Source organism: Labrus bergylta, chromosome 3, assembly GCF_963930695.1.
Source record: "Labrus bergylta chromosome 3, fLabBer1.1, whole genome shotgun sequence".
NCBI classification, from domain to species: domain Eukaryota; kingdom Metazoa; phylum Chordata; class Actinopteri; order Labriformes; family Labridae; genus Labrus; species Labrus bergylta.
The window spans coordinates 25,590,596-25,611,664 of record NC_089197.1 but is presented as its reverse complement, the minus strand read 5'-3'; the positions used below and the strand labels follow the sequence as shown (position 1 = coordinate 25,611,664).

At 39.6% G+C, this 21,069-nt stretch overlaps 1 protein-coding gene across 1 annotated transcript; it reads right to left on the bottom strand.

The window, feature by feature from the left end:
- Positions 1 to 379: 379 nt before the first annotated feature.
- Positions 380 to 20,733, bottom strand: LOC110003633 (lysyl oxidase homolog 1). The gene is made up of 7 exons (XM_020659187.3): positions 19,218 to 20,733; positions 15,164 to 15,272; positions 13,328 to 13,465; positions 5,562 to 5,718; positions 5,137 to 5,232; positions 4,524 to 4,639; positions 380 to 2,709 (listed from the first exon to the last, which is right to left on the bottom strand). The coding sequence occupies exons 1-7, from the start codon at positions 20,305 to 20,307 to the stop codon at positions 2,703 to 2,705; spliced, it is 1,713 nt and encodes a 570-aa protein (XP_020514843.1). The 5' UTR covers positions 20,308 to 20,733; the 3' UTR covers positions 380 to 2,702.
- Positions 20,734 to 21,069: the final 336 nt, after the last annotated feature.

The following is a 21,069-nucleotide window of genomic DNA, read 5'->3' as shown; positions in this document are numbered from 1 at the left end:
CACATCAACAGGTAAGATTGAAAACTAGTGTGACTGATTTATTTATGCAAATCACCAGCACCCAGATGTTGCATTCACTGTTAGGTGTTTGGAGGCATCTTGTATTCAGTGTTTTCTGTATTTGTAAAGGTCAAATTTCCATCTCTGCCTGAATCATGCATAACAAAATAACATACGGTACTGAGGAAAATACCTTAATACATTAAATGAATCACACCTAATCTTCTATGAAGGGGATGGATTCAGAAAGTTGTCTTATCTGTCACACAGAATTTCCTTTGAATCTGCTGATCCCCTATTCGGTGTAAACCTGCAGATTGGGCTCATATGATCGACACTTGTGGTGCAGGGCATGCATATTCCATTCAGAGCGCACAGCAGAGGTGTAAATGTATTTATTGTATATGACATTTTTGACAGGTGTTCACCGTCAGAAAATACAAATTTCATCAGCACATGTCGAAGATGTTGTATAATTCTCACCTACTCTTGTGCTGTTGTTCTGCTGAATGTCAGAATTACATGTCGGTTTTCCAGTAATCAAACAGCGTGATCGTAAGCAACCAAAGTCAAAAATAAAATACTGACCGATTTAAAGAACAGTACATTTAAAAAATGCATCCCTCACACAAGTCATACATTGAGTAAGACAGCAAAGACTGGGCTGCTCTTCATTTAAAGCACTCTTAAGAAATGAAATGTAGATGAAATGCAGAGTTACAGAATCATTTTTATCAGTAACAAACTACTTCTGATGCACGATTGATTCATAGGTGGAAACCAGAGTTTTGTACAGCAAAAACTTAAACGTCATCAATTGCACTTTTAGATATCGAAGGTACAGTCCCTAGGATCGTTATGTAATAAACCCCCATATTTAATACTCTATACGGTAAGTATTTTTCTACCATAGTTATTAAACGTGTGTTCTTTTTGATCAGTTTGAAATATTACAGGGGTAACTAAAACAAGAAGGTCCAGTCAGTGAGCTGCAGGCTGCACAACTGCTCAGCAATATAACTAACTCCTGTTTATGTGCCCTGTTGTTGTTTGGAAAACGTCTTGCCCCGTATAAACTATTAAATCCCAAGGCAGTATCCAATGGAATGATGTAAGAGGACAAGCTATTGATCAACTTCTTCAACAAATGTGAATTTGTTTGGTGTCTCTGGAAACGGAGACATCAATTTTCTGCATTGCCGCTGATTACGTTTCCCCTCAAGGGAAAATGAAGTACAGTAGAAATACCTGCAGCAATAAGTGTTATCAAATCAACCAAGACTGAAATCTGCTAAAACTGAAATGAGTTAAATGTCTTTGCTTTGCTTCCCTTACCCTGTGCTTTTTAAAATTTTTTTTTTTTTTACTAATTTAAGAAATTTGCAGGTTTAAGCTGTGCCCTGCCTCTGAGTGAGAGGAGTCCACAGTGAACTAGTGAAGGAGTTCTTCTAGAAACCAAACAGCTCATAAGAAACAACAGCTCATAGGAGAGGTAGGTAAAGACAGCTTTCTGAGGCTCTGCATTGTGATGCTAATTCCTTTTTGAATTCAGTCCATCATTTGATTTCAAGTTAACATATTCTGAATATATATATTTATATAAAATCATTGAGCTTCACAAGTAACAGTAAGAGTCAATCTGGATAAAGAAAGTACAATCAGTTACAAAAAAGAACAACTTTAAGGTCATGCATCAATATGTGTTTATACATTCTTCAAAAGGTTTACATGTACCATGTGACCAGTGTTGGTAGTCAGACAAAAAAAAAGGGCCAGGGGACAACAGACACATACAGTGAATTGTGGGTCGTTTCAGGTTAGCAGCCTTTCTGCCAGTATAGCTGTTATGAATTGACTGAAATTAGAAAAAGAGACAAATGGGACAAGCAAGAAAATATAAATGCATTCTTCAAAAGAGCAGTCATCTTGTCTCTTTGTTGACATTTAATTTGTTGACATTGACAAATACAAATACGACCTGCTGTCTTCCTTTTTTTTGCCGTTAATTTAACATTACACAAAGATGTGTCCAGGGAAGCACAGTACCCCGGCCTGACCTGCTGAGGCAGTGAAGAAAAACTAAACGAAATCTAACACGTTTGATAGTTCTTCTGAGTCACCGGGCATCTGTGTGTGTCCCCACACTGTATGGATGAATGCACCTGCAAAGAGTCTGTCCCCTAATTTTAGTTGTTGGATTGCAGCTGAACCCTGACTTGTCTGGAACAACTTCTTTCAACTCAACGCTGCCACTTCATGCTTTATTTATAGTTCAAGCTGAGCCACTCTGCCAGGGGTGTGCATAGATGTATTGTTTTGTTTTTTTGCAGATACAGTAAATGTCAAAAAAGTCAATGACATGTGCTAACATTAACCTAACTTGACAGGTGGAGTTAGAATATGAGAAATGAAGTGGGTAAGACGTTGTAAATTAGATTGCAGGGATGGGATGACATGGCTGGGATTTCAACTTGCAATATGTATTGTGCAAAAGAGTGTGTGTGTCAAATTCAAACCCTCTTTCTCTTCAGTGCCAGTGGAGCCATTGTTTGTCATGGACCCAGTATACAGAGTCAGCGCAAAATAGTAGAGACAAACATCACTGACAATGAGCTTACAACAAAGCAACAAATGGATTCCATTCACATTTTAATGGAATAGCAATGAGGGTCACTCTAGCGTGGCAGCTTTCCAGTTCCTGATCATGACCTGCAAAACACACAACAAAAGTCACTTTTGTAGGATGAAACTTGAATGCAATAAGAAATGCTCTACAAAATGAACTACCTGACTGGCTTCAAACAGTATTACTGCCGATATAAATCTTTAATTATTGTAAACTAACGAACAAAAGAATAATCATTATTGAAGATAGAAAACGTCATTCACAAATATGTTTCCTGTTTCAATTTGTTAAATGTAATAATATGTCCTTTTCCTCTTATTCTCTAATTTTGGTTGACAACTAAAGTGTTTAAATTACTGCAATCATCTGATAATGATCAGGCTTTACTTCTTATCTTTGCCAGTATTTCAGTGTTTCTAGTGTAGCCAGCAGGTAACAAGATAGCTGATATTGGATATCCAGAGAAAGAACCCTCTATTAGCTGTTCATCTTTGACTATAATCTGCATTCATATCAAAATCATCAAAGTCAATATATTTTGTCAGACTAAAAGGTTCTGGGTGACATTTTCCACCTCCTTAGTTTTCCATAAACACTTGTTTCCCCCGCTTACAGACAAAGCCTGTTGTATACTATTGGTCAGTACTGCTCAAACTATAAATTAAATGTTAACCCTCCTTATGTTCTCGCACTGCAACTATTGTATACATGATTTAAAAATTAGATAATGAAAGCAAAAGGACCACAATTTAAGGCAAAAGTCATTAGGACTGATCAAAACTGTTTTAAAAAAATCATTGCCATCTTAAATCACAACTGTTGCTAAAAGATCTCCAACAAGCTAATTCAGCTAATGGTAGCCAGACTAATTGTTTTTAAAATGTCTACGCCTCACTCATCAATGTCTCACACTGACTAATTCTGAACTGAGGATCTTGTAAAGGGGTTTAAACATGCACAAGTCTATGAAGACATGCAATCTTACATAAGTGAACAAGGTTATTTTCTCTAACTGCAGCGTTAAGCTAATAAGGTTGCGTACTATTCTTTACAACTCAAAATGTATCTCATTCTTGAGCAATCATAAAGGGTATCATGTTAATAATCTGATATTTATGGAAAGACTGATTTCTAATATTCAATCATTGTACCACATTGGGCAAGTAGGATATATTAGTGTGGACAAACTGGACATACATCATTATAAACATTAGTATGATGTAAGGGGAGGTATTTCCAAATAAGGAACTATACAAATATCCATACACTAATAATGGAACTAGAACTCATCACATCTTCTGATTTAGTTCATTTATTGGCATCAGTAGTCATTATATCCATCTTTTTATGAGCTCTGGAAATGCTTTGTCAAACGTATTCAGAGTGTATGTTTCACTCTGCCAGTGAAACTAAGGGAGACCGGCATGAGCACTTGAAGCTAATGATGCTCTGCTCATGTATATCTACTCTCTATATAAAGTCTTTTAAGAGGATATGATAGCAATTCTGAAAGCAATGATACATTTCTTAATAGAGCTATTTAAAAGTTCAGCTCCCTGAGATCTCCCTTTGAGGGGAAAATATCAAAGTTTCAGAGGTTATTAATCTTAACTGGAGAATGAGTACCTCATTCATTATATCATCAAATATTTCAGCCAGGAACCCATTAAGTCCTCTAAGTAATTCAAAACACAGTGAGGCTCTTCATAAAACCGCACTAAGCGGCCACCCGGCATGTGGTTCAGTGTAACTCCGTAAGAAAATGATTTGTGGTTTGCTCTTTAGACAAAATCTGAAGACTTTCAGGTTTTCCAGATTCAAAATTTGAGAGCAATGCAATGCAAAAAAAACAAACCCACTGCCTCATACTGCTGTTATAAAAGCTTGTCTTACTTACTGTGCTATCTTGCAGTTGGTTGTTGTAACAAATCGTCCAGTGTAGTGTATATTACACCTGACCACATTGTTGGTAAAGTCTGATTCAAGCACCAAGAACTTTGGATTAACCTGGAGCTGAGAAACAGAGAACAGAGGGCACATGACAATTCACCACAATAATTAAAACTCAACAAAGAGCTAATGAGCCCAATTATGTTTCAAAATGGTGTTAATAACACACACACACACACACACACACACACACACACACACACACACACACACACACACACACACACACACACACACACACACACACACACACACACACACACACACACACACACACACACACACACACACACACACACACACACACACACACACACACACAGAGGGTTTAAAAAAATAAAACAATAAGAAGTGAAACAAGTGCCAGTCAGTCATGAACTGCTGCAATCTTACATACCTCCACAAAGCTCTGGAAACCTAAAAACTTCACTAACTATTTTATAACCAGGATCAATTTGTTTGGGTGAACTTGACCTCTCTGTACTTCCCTGATATCTGAATCCTGTCCTGTCCACAAACCGGCCTTGTCCAAGCACACCGGATTCTCACTTCACTCCTACCTTTAGTATGTAGTTTCCAGGCTGGATGTCTGTGATATCGATCCACTGGCAGTCAATATCAGCATTGTATGTATCGTAGCAGCCTGGACTGAGACCCTGTGGAAACAAAGCAGGGAGAGAGACACTCACAAGGAATATTGATCTGAGTTGAAAACAGTTGAAAATAAATAAATAAAGGCAGCTAAAAACAAGGCCCAACAACTGACTATGGTAACAAATATGTTACTAATTACACAAACACAAGAGATTTTGTAGTTTTCACTTGGTTTGAACCAAGTGAAAACCATAGCATAACTACAGTGAATGGATATTGACTTTGTCTTTAAGAAAAGAGATAATGAAATGAAGTGTTCGTAGGATCGTAATTGACCATCACACAAAGACAAAAACTGCTTGTCATAATTTTGTCTTTCATTGGCTGTTACCTGAGTGTGAGCAGTGCAGGCGTAGCGCTTCAGATGACCAAAGTCACAGGTGGTGTCCTCCAAACAGAAGCTAGCCTTGTGTCCCTCTGCCACTTTCCGCCCAGTGCTGACCTCGATCAAATCATAATGGCTGAACTCATCCATACTGTGGTAGTGCCTGTCAAACCGAGCAAAAGACTGTGAATGTAGTTGAAAGTGAAACAAACGTCTTTGATGTATCCCAAGTAGTTTAAAGTCACCAGTGGGATCTGCTATGCATTAAATGCCTTAGAAAACTCCAAGCAAGTTGTGATTACAATGCCATTGTTTAAGGAATACCTTATTAAAGTTAAAGCACACATTTAAATGCAACAGAATTTATATCATTGGTTATTCAACCCACTGACCTCATATGTTCACATCCTTCTAAGTGATGTTGCACCTTGACTGAACACATCATAAAATACCAAAGGACAATGGACACTAATTAATGGCCACAATAAAGTATTGCTGTAGCACAACATTATCACCCTAATGATGTATGAATGATGTTAATTAGCTTGTATCTGTCTGCAAGATCAGAGGTGTGCGTGCGTGCGTGTGTGCGTGCGTGCGTGTGTTGCAGCGTTTGTACTTGTGTGTGTTGCAGCGTTTGTACTTGTGTGATGGTTGCAGTGTGTTTGTTTGCACAGCTTTAGCAGCTTATGAAAGCCTGGGTGCACATGGCCACTGATCATCACAACTGAACCTGAATATGAACCCAGTGACTTCCAGCGACTGACTGTGTCAATGAGCTGCTCCGTTTAAAATCATCTGCAGATTAAACTGATGCATGTGTTTGTCTTGGACTTCTCCCAAATGTCAAAGTGACCCAGGCGGCTAATCACTTTTTTCAAGAACATATTTGCACTAAATAGAATGACATCACAAAGTGCAGTCAAAGTATACATCTGTTAATTATATCACTTGTTCTGCTAGGGCTCGTGTGGGGCTGAAACGTATCCAAGCTGGAAAGGTTGCCAGTCAGTCACCGGACTTACATATTGAGACAAAAAACAATTCATGCTCACACCCACTGGGAATTTAGAGCTAACCATTAAACTAAGGAGCATGTTTTTGGGAGGAAGCTAGAAGAACATGAAAACACCAAACAGAAAAGCCCTTGTCAAACCAAGAAGCTTGTTGCTGTGAGGCGAGAGGGTTAGCCACTGCACTGCAGCCTACAGTCTAAGCAATTGAAGAATTTGTTTTTCCACATTTGCACATTCAATGTGATAACACTTACCTTTCCGCTGGAGGTGTTTTTGCCAAAATCACGATCACGATTTTATCACGATTTTTTTCATACTGATCTTTAGACTAATTTGTAAGTTACTGACCAGTTCAACCAAACTTATTTCCCTGTATAATGTTTTTAAATGCACAAAACTGTGCTGACAAGTTTAGTCTATTTGAAAAACATCTTTGTAGGAGGTCTGGAGGTCTCACCCAGAACATCTTGAGCGACAGAAATGTCTTTCCCTCAATTTGATCAACATTTACGCACAATTTGAAGGTTTTCCTCACCACTTTGAAATTATGATTTAGTTATGTGTCCTCTTTTTATGTTCATCAGGAACACGCAGTGATGCATTCATTTAAAAACATGTAGACTTCAAGTTCTTGTGTTTCTGTTATATTTAGCCCTGCAGAATTCCTACAGCTGTGGCTTCATACAGGCTCTGCAGCCTCTGTTGTTGTTTTTTTTTGAAAGATTTATTTTTGGGCTTTTTGTGCCTTTACTTGAGAGATAGGACAGTGGATAGAGTCAGAAATCAGGGAGAGAGAGGGGAATGACATGTGGGAGAGGAGCCACAGGCCGGAGTCGAACCCGGGCCGCCCGCTTGAGGCTACGGCCTCCATACATGGGGCGCGCGCCCTAACCACTGCGCCACCAGCGCCCCGCCTCTGATGTTTTTTATGACATCATTGGATTAACTTCAGATAATACAGTGTTTATTCTGTGACACATGATCAAAGTAAGTTTTACTGAAAGAAGAGTTTAATTCATAGAGGGGGCGGGACATCGTTGATTGACAGACAGACAGACAGTCACCATGGTTACTCACTCTCACCTGGCTGCTGCACACAACGCGTAACGTCGTTTAGTGTAATCCCTATGAATTCGGTTATCACAACAGGTGAGCTTCGGGTGGAGAAGCTTGATAGAAACTTTTAAAAACCGAGAGAGAGCAGAAAACACTGACAGCAACATTTTAAACACCGGGGTTATATCTCTCATCGCTGATTGAGCTCCGCTCTGTCTGACTCTCTGCAGACTGTTCTCGTCTCTTTGGCTCGTTAAACGGTTTCTTGTGTTGATATCTGAGATGTAAACTTAACTGTGCAAACTATGTGGATAAGTTAACTGTTGCTCACGCTGTGTCGGTTTGGAAAACTATCAGAACAGTTGCATATAAACGAGATGGAGTTGTTTTTGCGGACTTAAGTTTCATTTTCACCGCGGCAGTGCAGAAGGGGAGGGGGAGACGCGTCTGTGTCGGAGCATAAACTGCAGCATGATAGAATAAACACATTAGCCTGGTTCTACGATCTCTCTGCTTTGGCAGATCGTCAGCACGTTAAAATCCTTCACGATCTAAGATCGTTATATCGCCCACCACTACTTTCCGCTAACTTCATGTCATAAACATTGGCCATGGCTGTTAGGTTTCGAAACATGACATCATTTGGCAAATGCTCAAGTTTTTTATGTCTGCAGTAAGTTTTCTAACCTGATCATCTAAGATAGCAGTGTTGTAAGTTTTCTTTGGACATGTGATTTCAAATCTATTAACCACATTTAAGTCAACTGGAAACCTAAAAAAATTACAGTAGGAGGTTGAATTGTGTGGTTATTTTGGAGAACCTGTTTGCTGTGACATTGTACTGAATCAAAAAGATTGTTGTTTTAATATTAAAAAACAACCAAACACATTTAGTTTCATAACACCCATGATAAAATTCAAAAGCCCTGGCGACAACAACAAACACTAATGAATGAACCTAATGTCAATCAACCTTGACGCAATCTCACACATCACGATGAGCTACATATAGTGTATCTAATTAAACAAGAAACAGTGTTGATAGAGACAAAGACAATCTCAGTCATATGAACAAAGTCAGCCATAAGCTTGTAAACATCCTCATTTCCTTCTGCACATAAACACACCATTAGGACATTTAACAAAAAGATTAGATCTTTTAGACAACACACAACCATGAACTTTTTCATCCTGCTGTCATATTGCTGTTAATTTTGATTCTTAAATTGCCACTTAAATGGTGTTGACTTAAGTAGTTACCGCAGGTGAGGTAAGCACTGGATCTCTTACAGTCAGACACACTCAGACTATATAAATATTGCCCTTTGGCCTTACTTCATGGCCCATGTTTCGACATAGCAGCAGCTTTTACTGGAACAGCCATTAACGATTGAGGGATGACTTGGACAGAAAAGTGGGTACTTTCCACTGACGTAGAAAGTGACCGTTCAGAGACTCATTCATTCCATTTCAGAGGCAATCAGTTTTGAGCGTCTCTCAGGTAGAAACCAGTTGGTCTTACCTTTGGTTTAACACCCCTTTCATATTCTTCTGCCTCTATTCACATGCAAATGTGCCTGTAAACGGCCTTTTGTGCAATTCTTCAAGTGTTTGTAGTCATGGTTGAAGTACAGTATTTGTTTGTGTTCCTGAAAAACTGGCATTCTTTTCATGGCAGTCTTGAGATGATTATCCATTATGTCTATGTGTGTGTTTAAAATTGAAAGTATCTGTGCAGGAAGCAGAGAAAAAGACTTGAGAGTGCCTGTAAGGGTCTCCTGCCTTCTTTGATTCCTGGAACTCCTCTCTGACTATGTCACCTTGAGAGAATGTCGTGTTGGAAAGACACACAGGGTTTTACAAGAATAACTTGTACAAGTAATATACAAAACATTTGAATCCTTCTTCATAGTTTTTCAGTTATTTTCCACTTGTGTTGCAACAAACAAGACTTCTGTTGAGGGTCTGTTGATCACAGCTCAGGTTGTAAAATTCACAGAACTGTAGTTGGTTCTTTGAGAACTATTTAGCAGTGTCTTGACATTTGCCCTCAATGAAGTGCAACCAGGATATTAAGACATATTCAAGCACCTGTGCAAACAGCAGCCTTGATCTCTGACCACAAAGTTTACATTAATAAAGTTCAACCTTTGTGAGAAAAAACTGATCAGAGTGAAAAAAGCTTCCATAGAAATCTGGGTCTTCTTTTTTGTAAAATTTGGAAAAATTCCTAAATTTTCACAGCCAGTAATTCTCCTGAGGATTCACCTCACCTTCATAAAGAGAAAAAGCCTCAACTTCGCAGCTCATCCAATGAAAATGTGGGGCAGGAAAAGTTTATATTGAGAATATGAGTAAGAGACTTTGTTCCCCTTTAGAGATTTATTTGTTAACAAACACCCTGTCCCAGTAACCCACATCCATGCCATCATACTTTATCAGCTCTGTTATCTAGTGTCAGATTGACAAGAAAAATGGATTGATTTGTCATTCTGATCACACAGTCCATGGAATGATTGTCTTGGCTTTGTGCCTCCTGGGAACTCCTGTGTAAATGCAGACTGATGTCTGACAGCAACAACATTGCATATCTCAGAGGCCAGTCAACATTCCTCCAAGATGAGGGGAGTAAAGCAGAGCTTGGCTCTGATGTCAGCAAGCAGACTTGCTGAAACTGAGATAAAGGCAAGATAGGAAATGTAATACATGAGAAATCTCTCAGTTTACAATGACTAGTATTCTCTTGCAATATCACAGTTAAGGGTTCAATACAGATCTTATAGGGCATTTGACAACAAATCATCAATGAAATGCTGTTGACTTCAGCCACATCAACTCAATAGAGCACAGACTCAGTACTGTCACTCAGTACTGTTCTAAAACTCAAAGGTGAATTTCTCTGCCAACGCCTGTGCCATGGCTCAAATGGCTGATACATTTTGGGCAGTTACAAGCGTTTACACTAAGACCACAAATGTACCTGCTTTTGCCCCTGACAGGCACATATTGTTGAAAACTTCACCAACTAACAACCCACCATGAACCTAAGCCTTTAAATGGTAATACCAAGGCCATGCTTGTAGTGTAGTCAATCACTGGAGATTTACTGTAACTGCCCCCAATTGTTTTATTCAAGATTTACAGTCAGAAAGGTACAACTTGTGGGTTTTCTTCTTCTGGTGTCTATATAGATATAATGAGGCCGACTGGGGCTCTTTGGCCGGTGGAACATCCAACTCACCCAGCGTAGTTGGTGTGTGTAGAAGCTACTTCCAGGTTTTAATCAGAGGTGTGTGCAAACAATTCCTTATCAACAAACTGCCAAATGAAATCACTGTGTTCACTGATAAAGCAGGAAAGTATCCTTCAATGGAATCAATAGAAAGCAACAGCCACACAATCAATCATAATGTTATAACCTTGTTGTACATAACAGGTTGAAGAACCATTACGAATATGTACAGTGCTAGTATAGGACAGTTTTTACCTGTGAAGATGAAAAGTTAATATAGTATTACAGTTTAGGCCAAGATATTGAATAGTGGGGTGTAACGTATTGACCTGAAGTGAACCCAAACTCACAGGACACACAAAAAAACCCCCACTATTCCTGTTTACTGATAACAAAAGCCATTCATTTGATTAACTGTTTGAAAGAGACTACGCATTGGAATGTGAGGATAGGACATCGTAAAAAAAAAAAGCTTTTTGGAATAATCCTTTAATCTACGTTGGTGAACCAGACCACTTGGATACGTGTGAACAACTTCAGAATAAACAATCCCATGAAGACAGCCGTCTGCCGAGTTAATCAACATGGCAGGGGATGCCTTTAATGTGACTTGGACTCCATCTCAAACTGACCTAACAGCTTTAGACCTGTCGAACAAACTGTTTTAACCAACATAATCCATTTCTGACATAAAATAATTTTGGTTCAGTCCCTGAATCGGATATATATATTCATGACATCAAGACTAACACTTTCATGTGAGTTAGATTCCGCCACGATCATCTATGACGGACTTAGATATTTAAGGATTAAATCACATTACCTGATGAACCCTCTCTGAATCTTACGTGGAGCACTACTGCCCCCTGTGGCAAGAGCGCTGTACCGAATTATGATATGTTAATGTGATTTTGCCCTAGTTATAAACTTAGTATTTCAAGATATGATTTTATACTTTTCATACTATATTAATGTGTTTTTGAGAATGTTGAATGTCATAATGCTGGTATTCATTCCCATACAGGCGGAAAAGTTTTTCTCGTTTTTCAAGAGTTTGCTCACTTTGAAAATTCTTCTCTTAAGTTTTTCTTCACCCTCTTAGACGTCTCTTGTTAATTCTTGTTTCGAACCACTTTGTTTCTTTAAGTTTTGCAGACGCGAAACTCTTTAAATTTAAGCCTGGACTCGCAGCACCTGCAGACCTGGACTCCAACTTAAATACCCCTTATTCTTCATGCCCGCATCCTAAGGCTCTTTTTCCTACTGCCTAAGACCCGCACCCGCTTTTTTTCCCTTTTTGAAGTATTGATCATTCGTCTTCTAGAACATTATTTTGTCTATTCTCACACTTGACTACAAGTGACCATTCAAGTCAAGTGAAGATCAATGATCGTTCAATCCTGACGAACGTTAATTAAGACTCTTTTAGCCGCTGAGAGACGGACCCAGGGACGACTGATTGGACCGCTGTGTTTTTTTTCAACCCATCTCATTATCGACTCCGACCTGCTACGGCGGTTATCGTGGGCCACCGGCATTCCTGATCCGAAAAAATTCGAAGGGGAGCCTTGGCACCATTCGGTGGAGTTCAATTGAACACTAGACACCAGTAAGGAAGCGTTCTGATTATGAGATTAGGGTGTTGAGTCAAGCTTGTCGTATCCGAATCAAAGCCTCATAATCAACTGTCGTAATTATATTCTTTGCCTATTCATTTCCTTTAAACATTTTATGTTCATAATTTTTCTTCATTAAACTTCCATATAAAATTTCAGTACTTTGTCTGTGTAATTTTATGGTTTTACTGCTTGAGAATTCACCCCAATGATATGAGACAGATTTATAGATTAATTAATTACTACAGGTAATATTAGTTTCCTTACCTAACAAGGATGGTACCCCGAGTTATATATTAAAAGAAGCTAATCCGCTACAGGGGTCATGACGATCTCTCAGATAGGAATACAGTCATTAAGACATAGTTTTTTCCTTGCATGTGAATTAGGATGGTCATTATTTTCTTTTATAAACAAAGACTTTACTAACATGCTAGTACCTAGAGAGCAAATTTAAAATAGTTTTAATTTTACCACAACAATGCGCTTTTTATCGTCATCCTTAATTGACCACGATCATCAATTAAAGTTTATGAGCAATTTCACTTTAACTAAACAACAGGGAATTTTACAAATTTGAGAACAAGCCATCAGATCAAAACTTTAACCAAAGGCCCATCAGTCCATTTTATAATATTGCACTAACCTTGCATCATGGTTAATGAGATGAACAAATACCAACAAATGTGAACAGTAATTAGTTACATAAATGAAACCACCCAACAAGAATAAAATCAGACAGACATAATAATGATGGCTAACTAGGTCTTTGGTTTCTGCAACAACTGATGGTGTATTTAATAAAGGATAAATTACTGATTGAGTCAAATCTGTGTTGTATTAAGCACTTACTGATGACAGCTGTGCCACTCCCACGTATGACGCGGCCTGTTAGGCATGAAGTCAGCAGTCCCCTTGTTCTTCACCCTCTGTGGAAATCTCAGCAGGACCCTTACATCATAGTCAGTGGTCTCGGGGCTATAGGCTGAGCTGGATGGCAAACACATTCATCAAGATAAAAAACAGTGAGGGAAAGGGCAAAAGGAATCTAGGAATGTGTGTTTCTCACATCTGAGACACGGAAAGGAAAGAAGAAGAGAGCTGAAAAGGCTTGGAGGCAGGAGCATATCTACTAAATAATTCAATCTACAGATTACAACCAGCTCCCCAAATACACTGTTTAAACATTGGCAGAGGGAACATTCTGCTGCACGCTTTCCTTTTTTGTGCGAAAGAACCTCGAGTTCACACTACCACTGAAGATCGGAGCAATTCATCTTGTGGCTGCTGTTGACAATGGAGTGTACCACAAATTACAACAGGCCATCTGTCGGTGATTGCTACAAACTCCGACAGGATATGAAAGGGATTTGAAGGATAGATGTGCTCGTGATGGGGAGGGGGGAGAAAAGAGCAGCCATGGGGAGTGCACTTGTCAGTAATTTCAATAGTGTCCTTAGTGCAGAGGCAGTCACAGGGTCCAGGCCTGGGGCTCAGGGGATGCTATATCCGACAACACAGACAAATGAAACTAACTTGAATCCCTGAAGGTGAGCAGGATTAAGTTCATTTATGTTGTGCTTTGGGTCCATTTTTTCATCATAAATTATTGTTGCAAAGGAATGTATTCCTTTAGGCTGCCTTATACAGTATAGTGGTGTACAGTAACTTGATGGTTAATGGTACCCAAAGGTGAAGCAACCTATATAGTGTTTGTCATGGCCTTACTATGCCATAAGACTATTTCTATGCCATAAGACTGTTTCTATGCCATTTGACGTTATACTGCCGCCTAGTGACACAGAGTATAAATGCGACTTTATTTTAAAGTTAAGTTTCACTTTTGTTTTTCAGTAAATGAGCACATGGCAGTGCTGCAGTTGTTTCTCATTGTCTGTATACTGGAAGGACTTCTCGTTTTTTTTGGAGCTATCGAAGACCATATCCGTAAGTATTATGCCGTTTTGTGAATATTAAACAATTTGTTTGTTTAGCTGCTGTTTATAGTGATTTAGCATGGATAATGTGCAGAATTACATAAATTTAAGAGTAAGATATACAGTACATTTTACATATGTTGTTTGATTACATCTATGTATTTCTACTTACCTTAGTTTTTGTGATAGTAATTTAGGTTGTAAGACAATCTATGTTCAAGAGCTTGTATTCATTAATACTTCTGTAACTATTTGTGTTGCAGTTTCACAGTCAATTCATGTCACTCAGTAAACTTAAGGACAATGCAACTTTTCGGTCTGAGAGTCTTCTCTGAGCATGTTCGATTGTTTGGCTAGCTGGATAAATTGCTTCAAGCAGGAAGAGGGAGGCCAGTATAGTGTTAACTTTGTATTTAAAAGAGTCATTCATTTGTTGTTAATTATTAATTTGAACACCTGCCTGTCAGAGAGTTACAATAAGACAGGAAATAATTAAATGTTTGCAATTAACTGGATTGAAACATTGTGTGTGTGTTAATCACTGAGCCATAAAGCATTAGAGATTCAGCAGAAACCATTAACATGAAAATGCGTTGCTTAAATTAAAACTCTTAACTTCAATACAGGGGGAAAAGATTGATTTTGATTGGTTGACATTACAATGATCCCTCCAGAAACATGAGTGAAATATTGAAAAAGAAAAAAAAAAGAAAGCCATGAAGGAAATAGAGGTCAAGCAGAATGAATTTACCTTGAGAGACATTTTTCTTCAGCAGCACAGCGGAGAGAATACATGTGGGCTCTTTGGATATATGTGGATGCTTGGACATAGTTGGGATCAGGAACCAGGTCAGGTAACCCTGAAAGGAAAAACACACTGCTTACCCTGTGTTTTGACATGTAACTGATATTTGCTCACAAATCTTCCCTAGGTACTGAAAACAGGAGTTACTACTTAAATAATCTGAACATTGTCCTTATTGAACATTTTCAACACAAAGTTTATAATACACACCATATCAAAACAGTGTTGTTAAAGATGGTAAACTACATTTAAAGCACTATTGATTCAATTCAATAATCAAACATTAATGGTTTTATCTGTGTCAGGTCACCTTTTGATCTCCTAGAGTTCCAGCCCTTCTTAACACTGCACAGGAACATCCAAAAAAAGAAGAGCTCTTTCATATCTATAATGAGTTTTTTCATTACTTGGTATTCATGATGGTGCTGATGGAGGATATGATGGGCAACAGAGCCTGCGGTTTACGGGGAGGTCACTCTACATTCTAGAGAGATATTGGCCTTCAATTACTGTCCATTCCAGATAATCGTCATGGTTTTCTTATGAGGCTGCTTCGCCCCTCACAAAGGAGAAGGTTTTGGGGATAGGGAGCATTATGGCTACCTGTGCTCAAGTGTTAAACACCCCTACATTTTAAGACTCACATAGCTTCATTTGCAATATATTTACTTCCAGTGTTGAATACAATTTGCATCTCACAAAATCCATCTTGTCATTTGGGATATATTCTATACTGATGAAGATTGGCCTTCTTGGCCTAATCTGATGTGATCTTCCCTGACACCATTCTTAATACGAATGTGTCAGTTTAGCTAAACCTTTAACATAGCAAATGTAACATGACTACTCATATCTTTTGGGGATAAGGCTTAACTCAGAAATATATAAGCTGGAGTATCACAGGGGTGCTTGTTGCAGGGCAGTGTCTGTTTTTCATATTGTGCTCTCTGCGAGTGTCAGGGATGAAGAGCGGTATAGAGGCAAAGGTGTACAGATACACAGCAAGAGAGCCAGACAGAGACAACAGTGATCTCACATCATTGCTGTTTTTCAAAGTGGGCCACGAGCCAAGTCTGTCAGAAAAACTTAAGAAAAGAAAAAAGAAAAGCAGGCCTTACATGTCTGAGTGGAGGTCTTATCACCCCTCTCTGTTAGCCTCACAAAGACCAGACACACTTTAATCTGAGCTTGTTAAAGCAAGTGAAAGTCAAACCATCTGACATCTAAGCCTGGGAACTTTCATTAAACCACATGAATGATGTGCAACCTTTAAATTCTGTTGCATCAATCTTTAACCAAGGACTGGAAAAATAGATGTTATCTTTAGATTTTGGACTAGCATGAAGGGATTTAGCTATTTATGGAAAGCAGAAAGGAAGTGTTGTACTTTATATTTTCGATGTTAAACATCCAGGTGTATTCCCCCAAAGCAGCAAGTTTAAATACTGTACTTATTTTGCCTTTGGGGGCCCCGTGTCTCTCTCTCCCTCTCTCTGAGGCAGACCTATGAAATAGGGGGAAACTTCCTGAGGCAAACCATGTAAACACTGTAAGACCAGTGTGAACCGCAGCTCTCAAAACCCCACTTTTTCTTCTCACCCTAGGACGGCTTTGTTCTCTGTCCCTTAATCTTTTGAAATGTGAAATTGGGTCTCCTTCAGTGCGATAAAGTGTATTCAGAAGTCAAAGCTGATCAGCTCTTGACAGCATGTGACAAAGCCACACATTACACTCTAAGTGGGGCACAGAGAAAAGAAACTGAATCTTGCCATGCATTTTATAGCATCTAATATGGCACAATAAAAGACATGAGGGCTTGCTCTGAACTGCTTTAGGATAAAGGCAATACGTTGCAAAGACCTGACAGATTGGACCATTTTAAATAAATTGAGGTCGTTTGAAAATGAAACATCATATCAGCACTGTTTCATGTAGTTCATACTCCCTACAAAGTCTTATTAGTTTATCGCATCTACATTCAAGATTGTCAACCTTTATACTTTTGATGACAAATTGAGTACACACACATTTATTTCAGTAACACTAAAATGTCATAACATTTTCTGTTTGAAGCAATCGTCCTGCAAAATTCCTGAGATTTTCCCTGCAGAATTCATCCAATTAAATTGTTCTTAGGATGAACTAATTGTTGATCTTATTCTGTTCTCTGTCAGGTTGCCTGGTCATACAAATTAGAGAGTTCTCAAGGGGAAAAAATACAAAAGACTATATACTTTATTATACAAAATAATAAAGTGAATAATTCATATTCAAGAGCACACCTTCTCCTTAATAGTAAAATTGGTGCTCTGGTCTCTGTTCTTGGATGAGGCTTGATGAAATTTTCTTATTACAAATCATTTCTCAACAAAAAAGCATTTTCTAAAAGCCAATGTGAGTTGAAAAAACATACCCAAAAGCGTTATCTATTGCTTCAGCTTAGCACATATGATGTCAGGATGTATCTTATGACCACTTAAAATCTAAAGACATAAATCTTGTTTTTTGTTTTTTTTTAGATACCAAGCTATGACCACCATCCTTGTGAATCTGACTGTGCTTCTAACCCTTAATTATTATCCGAAAACAAATTGTCTGTTGAACAACTTCACATTAAAAGCATTGTCTGGGAATTGGCTCTGCTCCAAGTATTGTTTCATTGCTTTAAATGTTATCATTGTTATTTGTATAATTAAGTTGCTGATGGTTAAGCTTGCCAGCTAATACACTGACACTTACCCTGCCCTCAGCTATTTGTGCAGCTATTTAAGCAGAGAAATAAAAAATGTCAGATGTTCTATAGCCCCCAAATGCTGAATCTTTATCACAATGATTACTGCGAGAACTTGTGCATCTGCACACATGTTGGCTTTTTGCTGTAGAATCTGTTTGCAGCTCTGGAGTGTCTAATGAATTAAGTTATAAGACAAACAGCCCACTAGAGAGACTGCTGCACATTTAGATTATTGAGTAAAATACAAAGAATCCTGCATTACTTAAAGACTATGAATCTTCCAGGAGGTACTCATCTTCTCACAGCTCAGACCAGAAGCTTTTTCTGGCAGTCCAGACACTGAAAAACTTCACAGGTTGTTGGCATTAAAAGCCATTTTATTCTTATCATTAACAGTAAGAAATGTATTCCCCTTTAGAACAGTGTCAAGTTGTGAAAATACATTGCTTAAATGGAGTACAAAAAAAAACCTCTGAAAAGTTAAAGAAACATTTTTTTAAGCCGGGTACTGCACATTTTGACTTCATCATTCTTCTCTCCTGAACTCTGAGTAAATATTTTTGATTTCCTGTCGCTTAAGCAATAGACCCCATGTGTTACAGGGACTTTCCATGCTCTCCCTCCTCCTCAGAGAGTAGTGAAGTACAGTATCCCCCTCCCTTGTTTTCCCTTCTTGTGTCCTCACGCCCATGAGGCACCCATGGCCCACCAACACCCCCCTGCCAGCAGCCCCTCTATGAGGTCACCACCACCATTACCAAACACCACACACCTTGTGAACCAGTCCTCTTTTATATAGCAGAGAACTCCCCTCAAAAACACAGACGTTTCTGTGTGCTCCCTGTGCATTGGCAGGGCTTGCTCAACACCTGGTTTCAATAACCATACAAGTGGGAAAATATGAAACTTTTGTTCACTTTGCTTTGTTTGTAAACTGAAAAAGAGGGTGGATTTGTAGCAGCTGTTTCAGTCTGATTACCTCAGATCTGTAATACATGAAATAAATACACTGGACAAAAATGATCATACTTGATGTTCTTGAGTGGGTGGTGTGCATATTTCAAATTCTCATGTCCAGTGGTAACAAAAATCCCATGGCATGTTCTTTATCAAAGACAGAAGTCTATTGTAAATCTATTTTGATCCAACATATGTGTTACAGCATCTCCTGATATAATCAAGATCTGGGTAAACTTCCAGAACAAGGAAAGAATTAAAGAATTCATTGTTTAAGTTCACAAAACCCAAACAAAAAGCTTACTGTACCTCTCTGTTCTGGTCTGTACACACTCCCAACATTCGTAATGGGGTTCTCATTGGGAGAGTTTGGAGAATTTCTAACTGGAGGGATGGGCTGCAGAAATGGAGGCTGGGGTCTTCCAAATGGGGGGAATTGCTCATACTGAGGGCTCCTGACTTGTGGTTGAGCAGCTAGTCCTGTCCTGTCCACTATCACAGGGGTGGCCTGATTGGGGTCTGGAGCAGGGGCAACCGGACCAGAGTCCCCGTTGAAGAGACTGTGAGTGTATCTGTGGTCCAGACCATCTGCAAGCTGTGGCTGGGCAGCACGTGCAGGAACCACAGGATTCTGCGCATAGCCATATGACTGGTAGTAGCGGTAGCTATCGTCTATAAAATCAGAGGGAGAGCCTGGGAGCACTGGGGCAATACCCCCGACATACCCTCCCCCAGTGTACCCCTGTCCAGCACCGTATCCTCCACCACCATATCCTCCACCTACAACAGGCTGGAAAGGTGGCTCATAGCTCCTGACAGGTCCTTCAACAAAACTAGGGTCATAAGGTACTGGTTGAAAGGGAGGCTGTTGAGGAAATGGGTTCTGTTGGTAGGATGGTACATTATAAGAAGAAGAAGAAGAAAAGGATGATGAGGATGAAGAGCCTGTGGATGGCCTGAAGTGAGTGTTAGACGATCCTTGGAACTGGCCTCCTCCTGTGCTACCAGCGCTTTGTCTCCAGTTTTCAGGCACTTGTCCGAAGCCAAAAGGATGCCTTGCCTGCCCCCGGACAGTCTCAGAGGATCCTCTTGATGGAGCCTGTCGGCGGACATTTCCACCTTGGGGTCTACGAGAGGAGCGTGAACGAGAATCTGCCACTACCACCCTGGAACCTCTGTCCCGGGCCCCTGCCCCAGCGGGGACATACTCAGCTCCACTGTTAAGCAGGCTAAATACCCGACCATTGTTCTCCCACTGAATCATCTGCCTCCAAGGAGTGGCAGAAGCTTCCTGCCCCTGGCCCCGATTTTGTCTCTGTCCCTGAGTCTGTGTGGCATCCTGGGCTTTCCCTGAGCCCAGCAGGACAAATACCAAACATGCCACAAAAATAGACAACATTCTGAAGATGCCACAGCTCGCCACACAGGAAAAAACCCTTCCTCGTCCACCAGCAGCTCAAACTCAAACCACTTGTAGCCTTGTCAATAAATCATAAGCATCCTCCTGCTTTTGGGTACAGCTCCGGAGTGAGCGTCAAGGCAGATGCAGTGTTGAAAAGTACACCTGGAGTTGAGAGCATCTGCAAGTCTTTGCTGCCAGCGGTAGAGGAGATTGAATGTGCATGCAGCAGCAATTACACTCAGGAGACAAAAAGTGGGCTTCAGGAGACCCACAGGTGGTGTTACCGTCTGTTAGTGCTATGAGAGTATGTCCTGATTTCTTGTCGGTTTGCTGGCTCGCCCGTCAGTTGACCGAGCATTGCTTCCTGCCTTCTGGAAAGAAATGCCTGTGCACTGTTCAACTGCAAGCTTCTATTTGCCTGATTGCTTACAATGGACTGTGAAAAAATCTCAAACTCTTTTTTCAGACAACATTCCACATGGCCCTAGTGCTAGTGATGTTTCGTGGCCTGCAGGAGCCAGGGCTCCATTAGGCATCCAGAGTCAACATTACCATCTGCAAAGGCATTCAGACATGTAACACTTCTCACTTTCAATGACTTAAATTCATTTCTCTTGTACAAGCAGAGATAGGGACAACATGACCTTCATTTTTCACAGGTGTTTTAAAGGCTTGTTTTGTAGTCACTATGCCTTTAAATATACAATAAATATTTGCAGATGGGAGAGCCTAATTGTAAGACCGATGATGCAATCTGCA

Bases quoted from the DNA above. Each gene is read 5' to 3' on its own strand.
- LOC110003633 (XM_020659187.3), bottom strand. From the start codon at position 20,307: ATGTTGTCTATTTTTGTGGCATGTTTGGTATTTGTCCTGCTGGGCTCA. The intron at 15,273-19,217 runs GTACAGTAAGCT...TTTTCCTTTCAG, and splicing joins GTACAGACCAGAACAGAGAG to GGTTACCTGACCTGGTTCCT. The intron at 4,640-5,136 runs GTAGGAGTGAAG...TCTGTTTCTCAG, and splicing joins CTGGAAACTACATACTAAAG to CTCCAGGTTAATCCAAAGTT.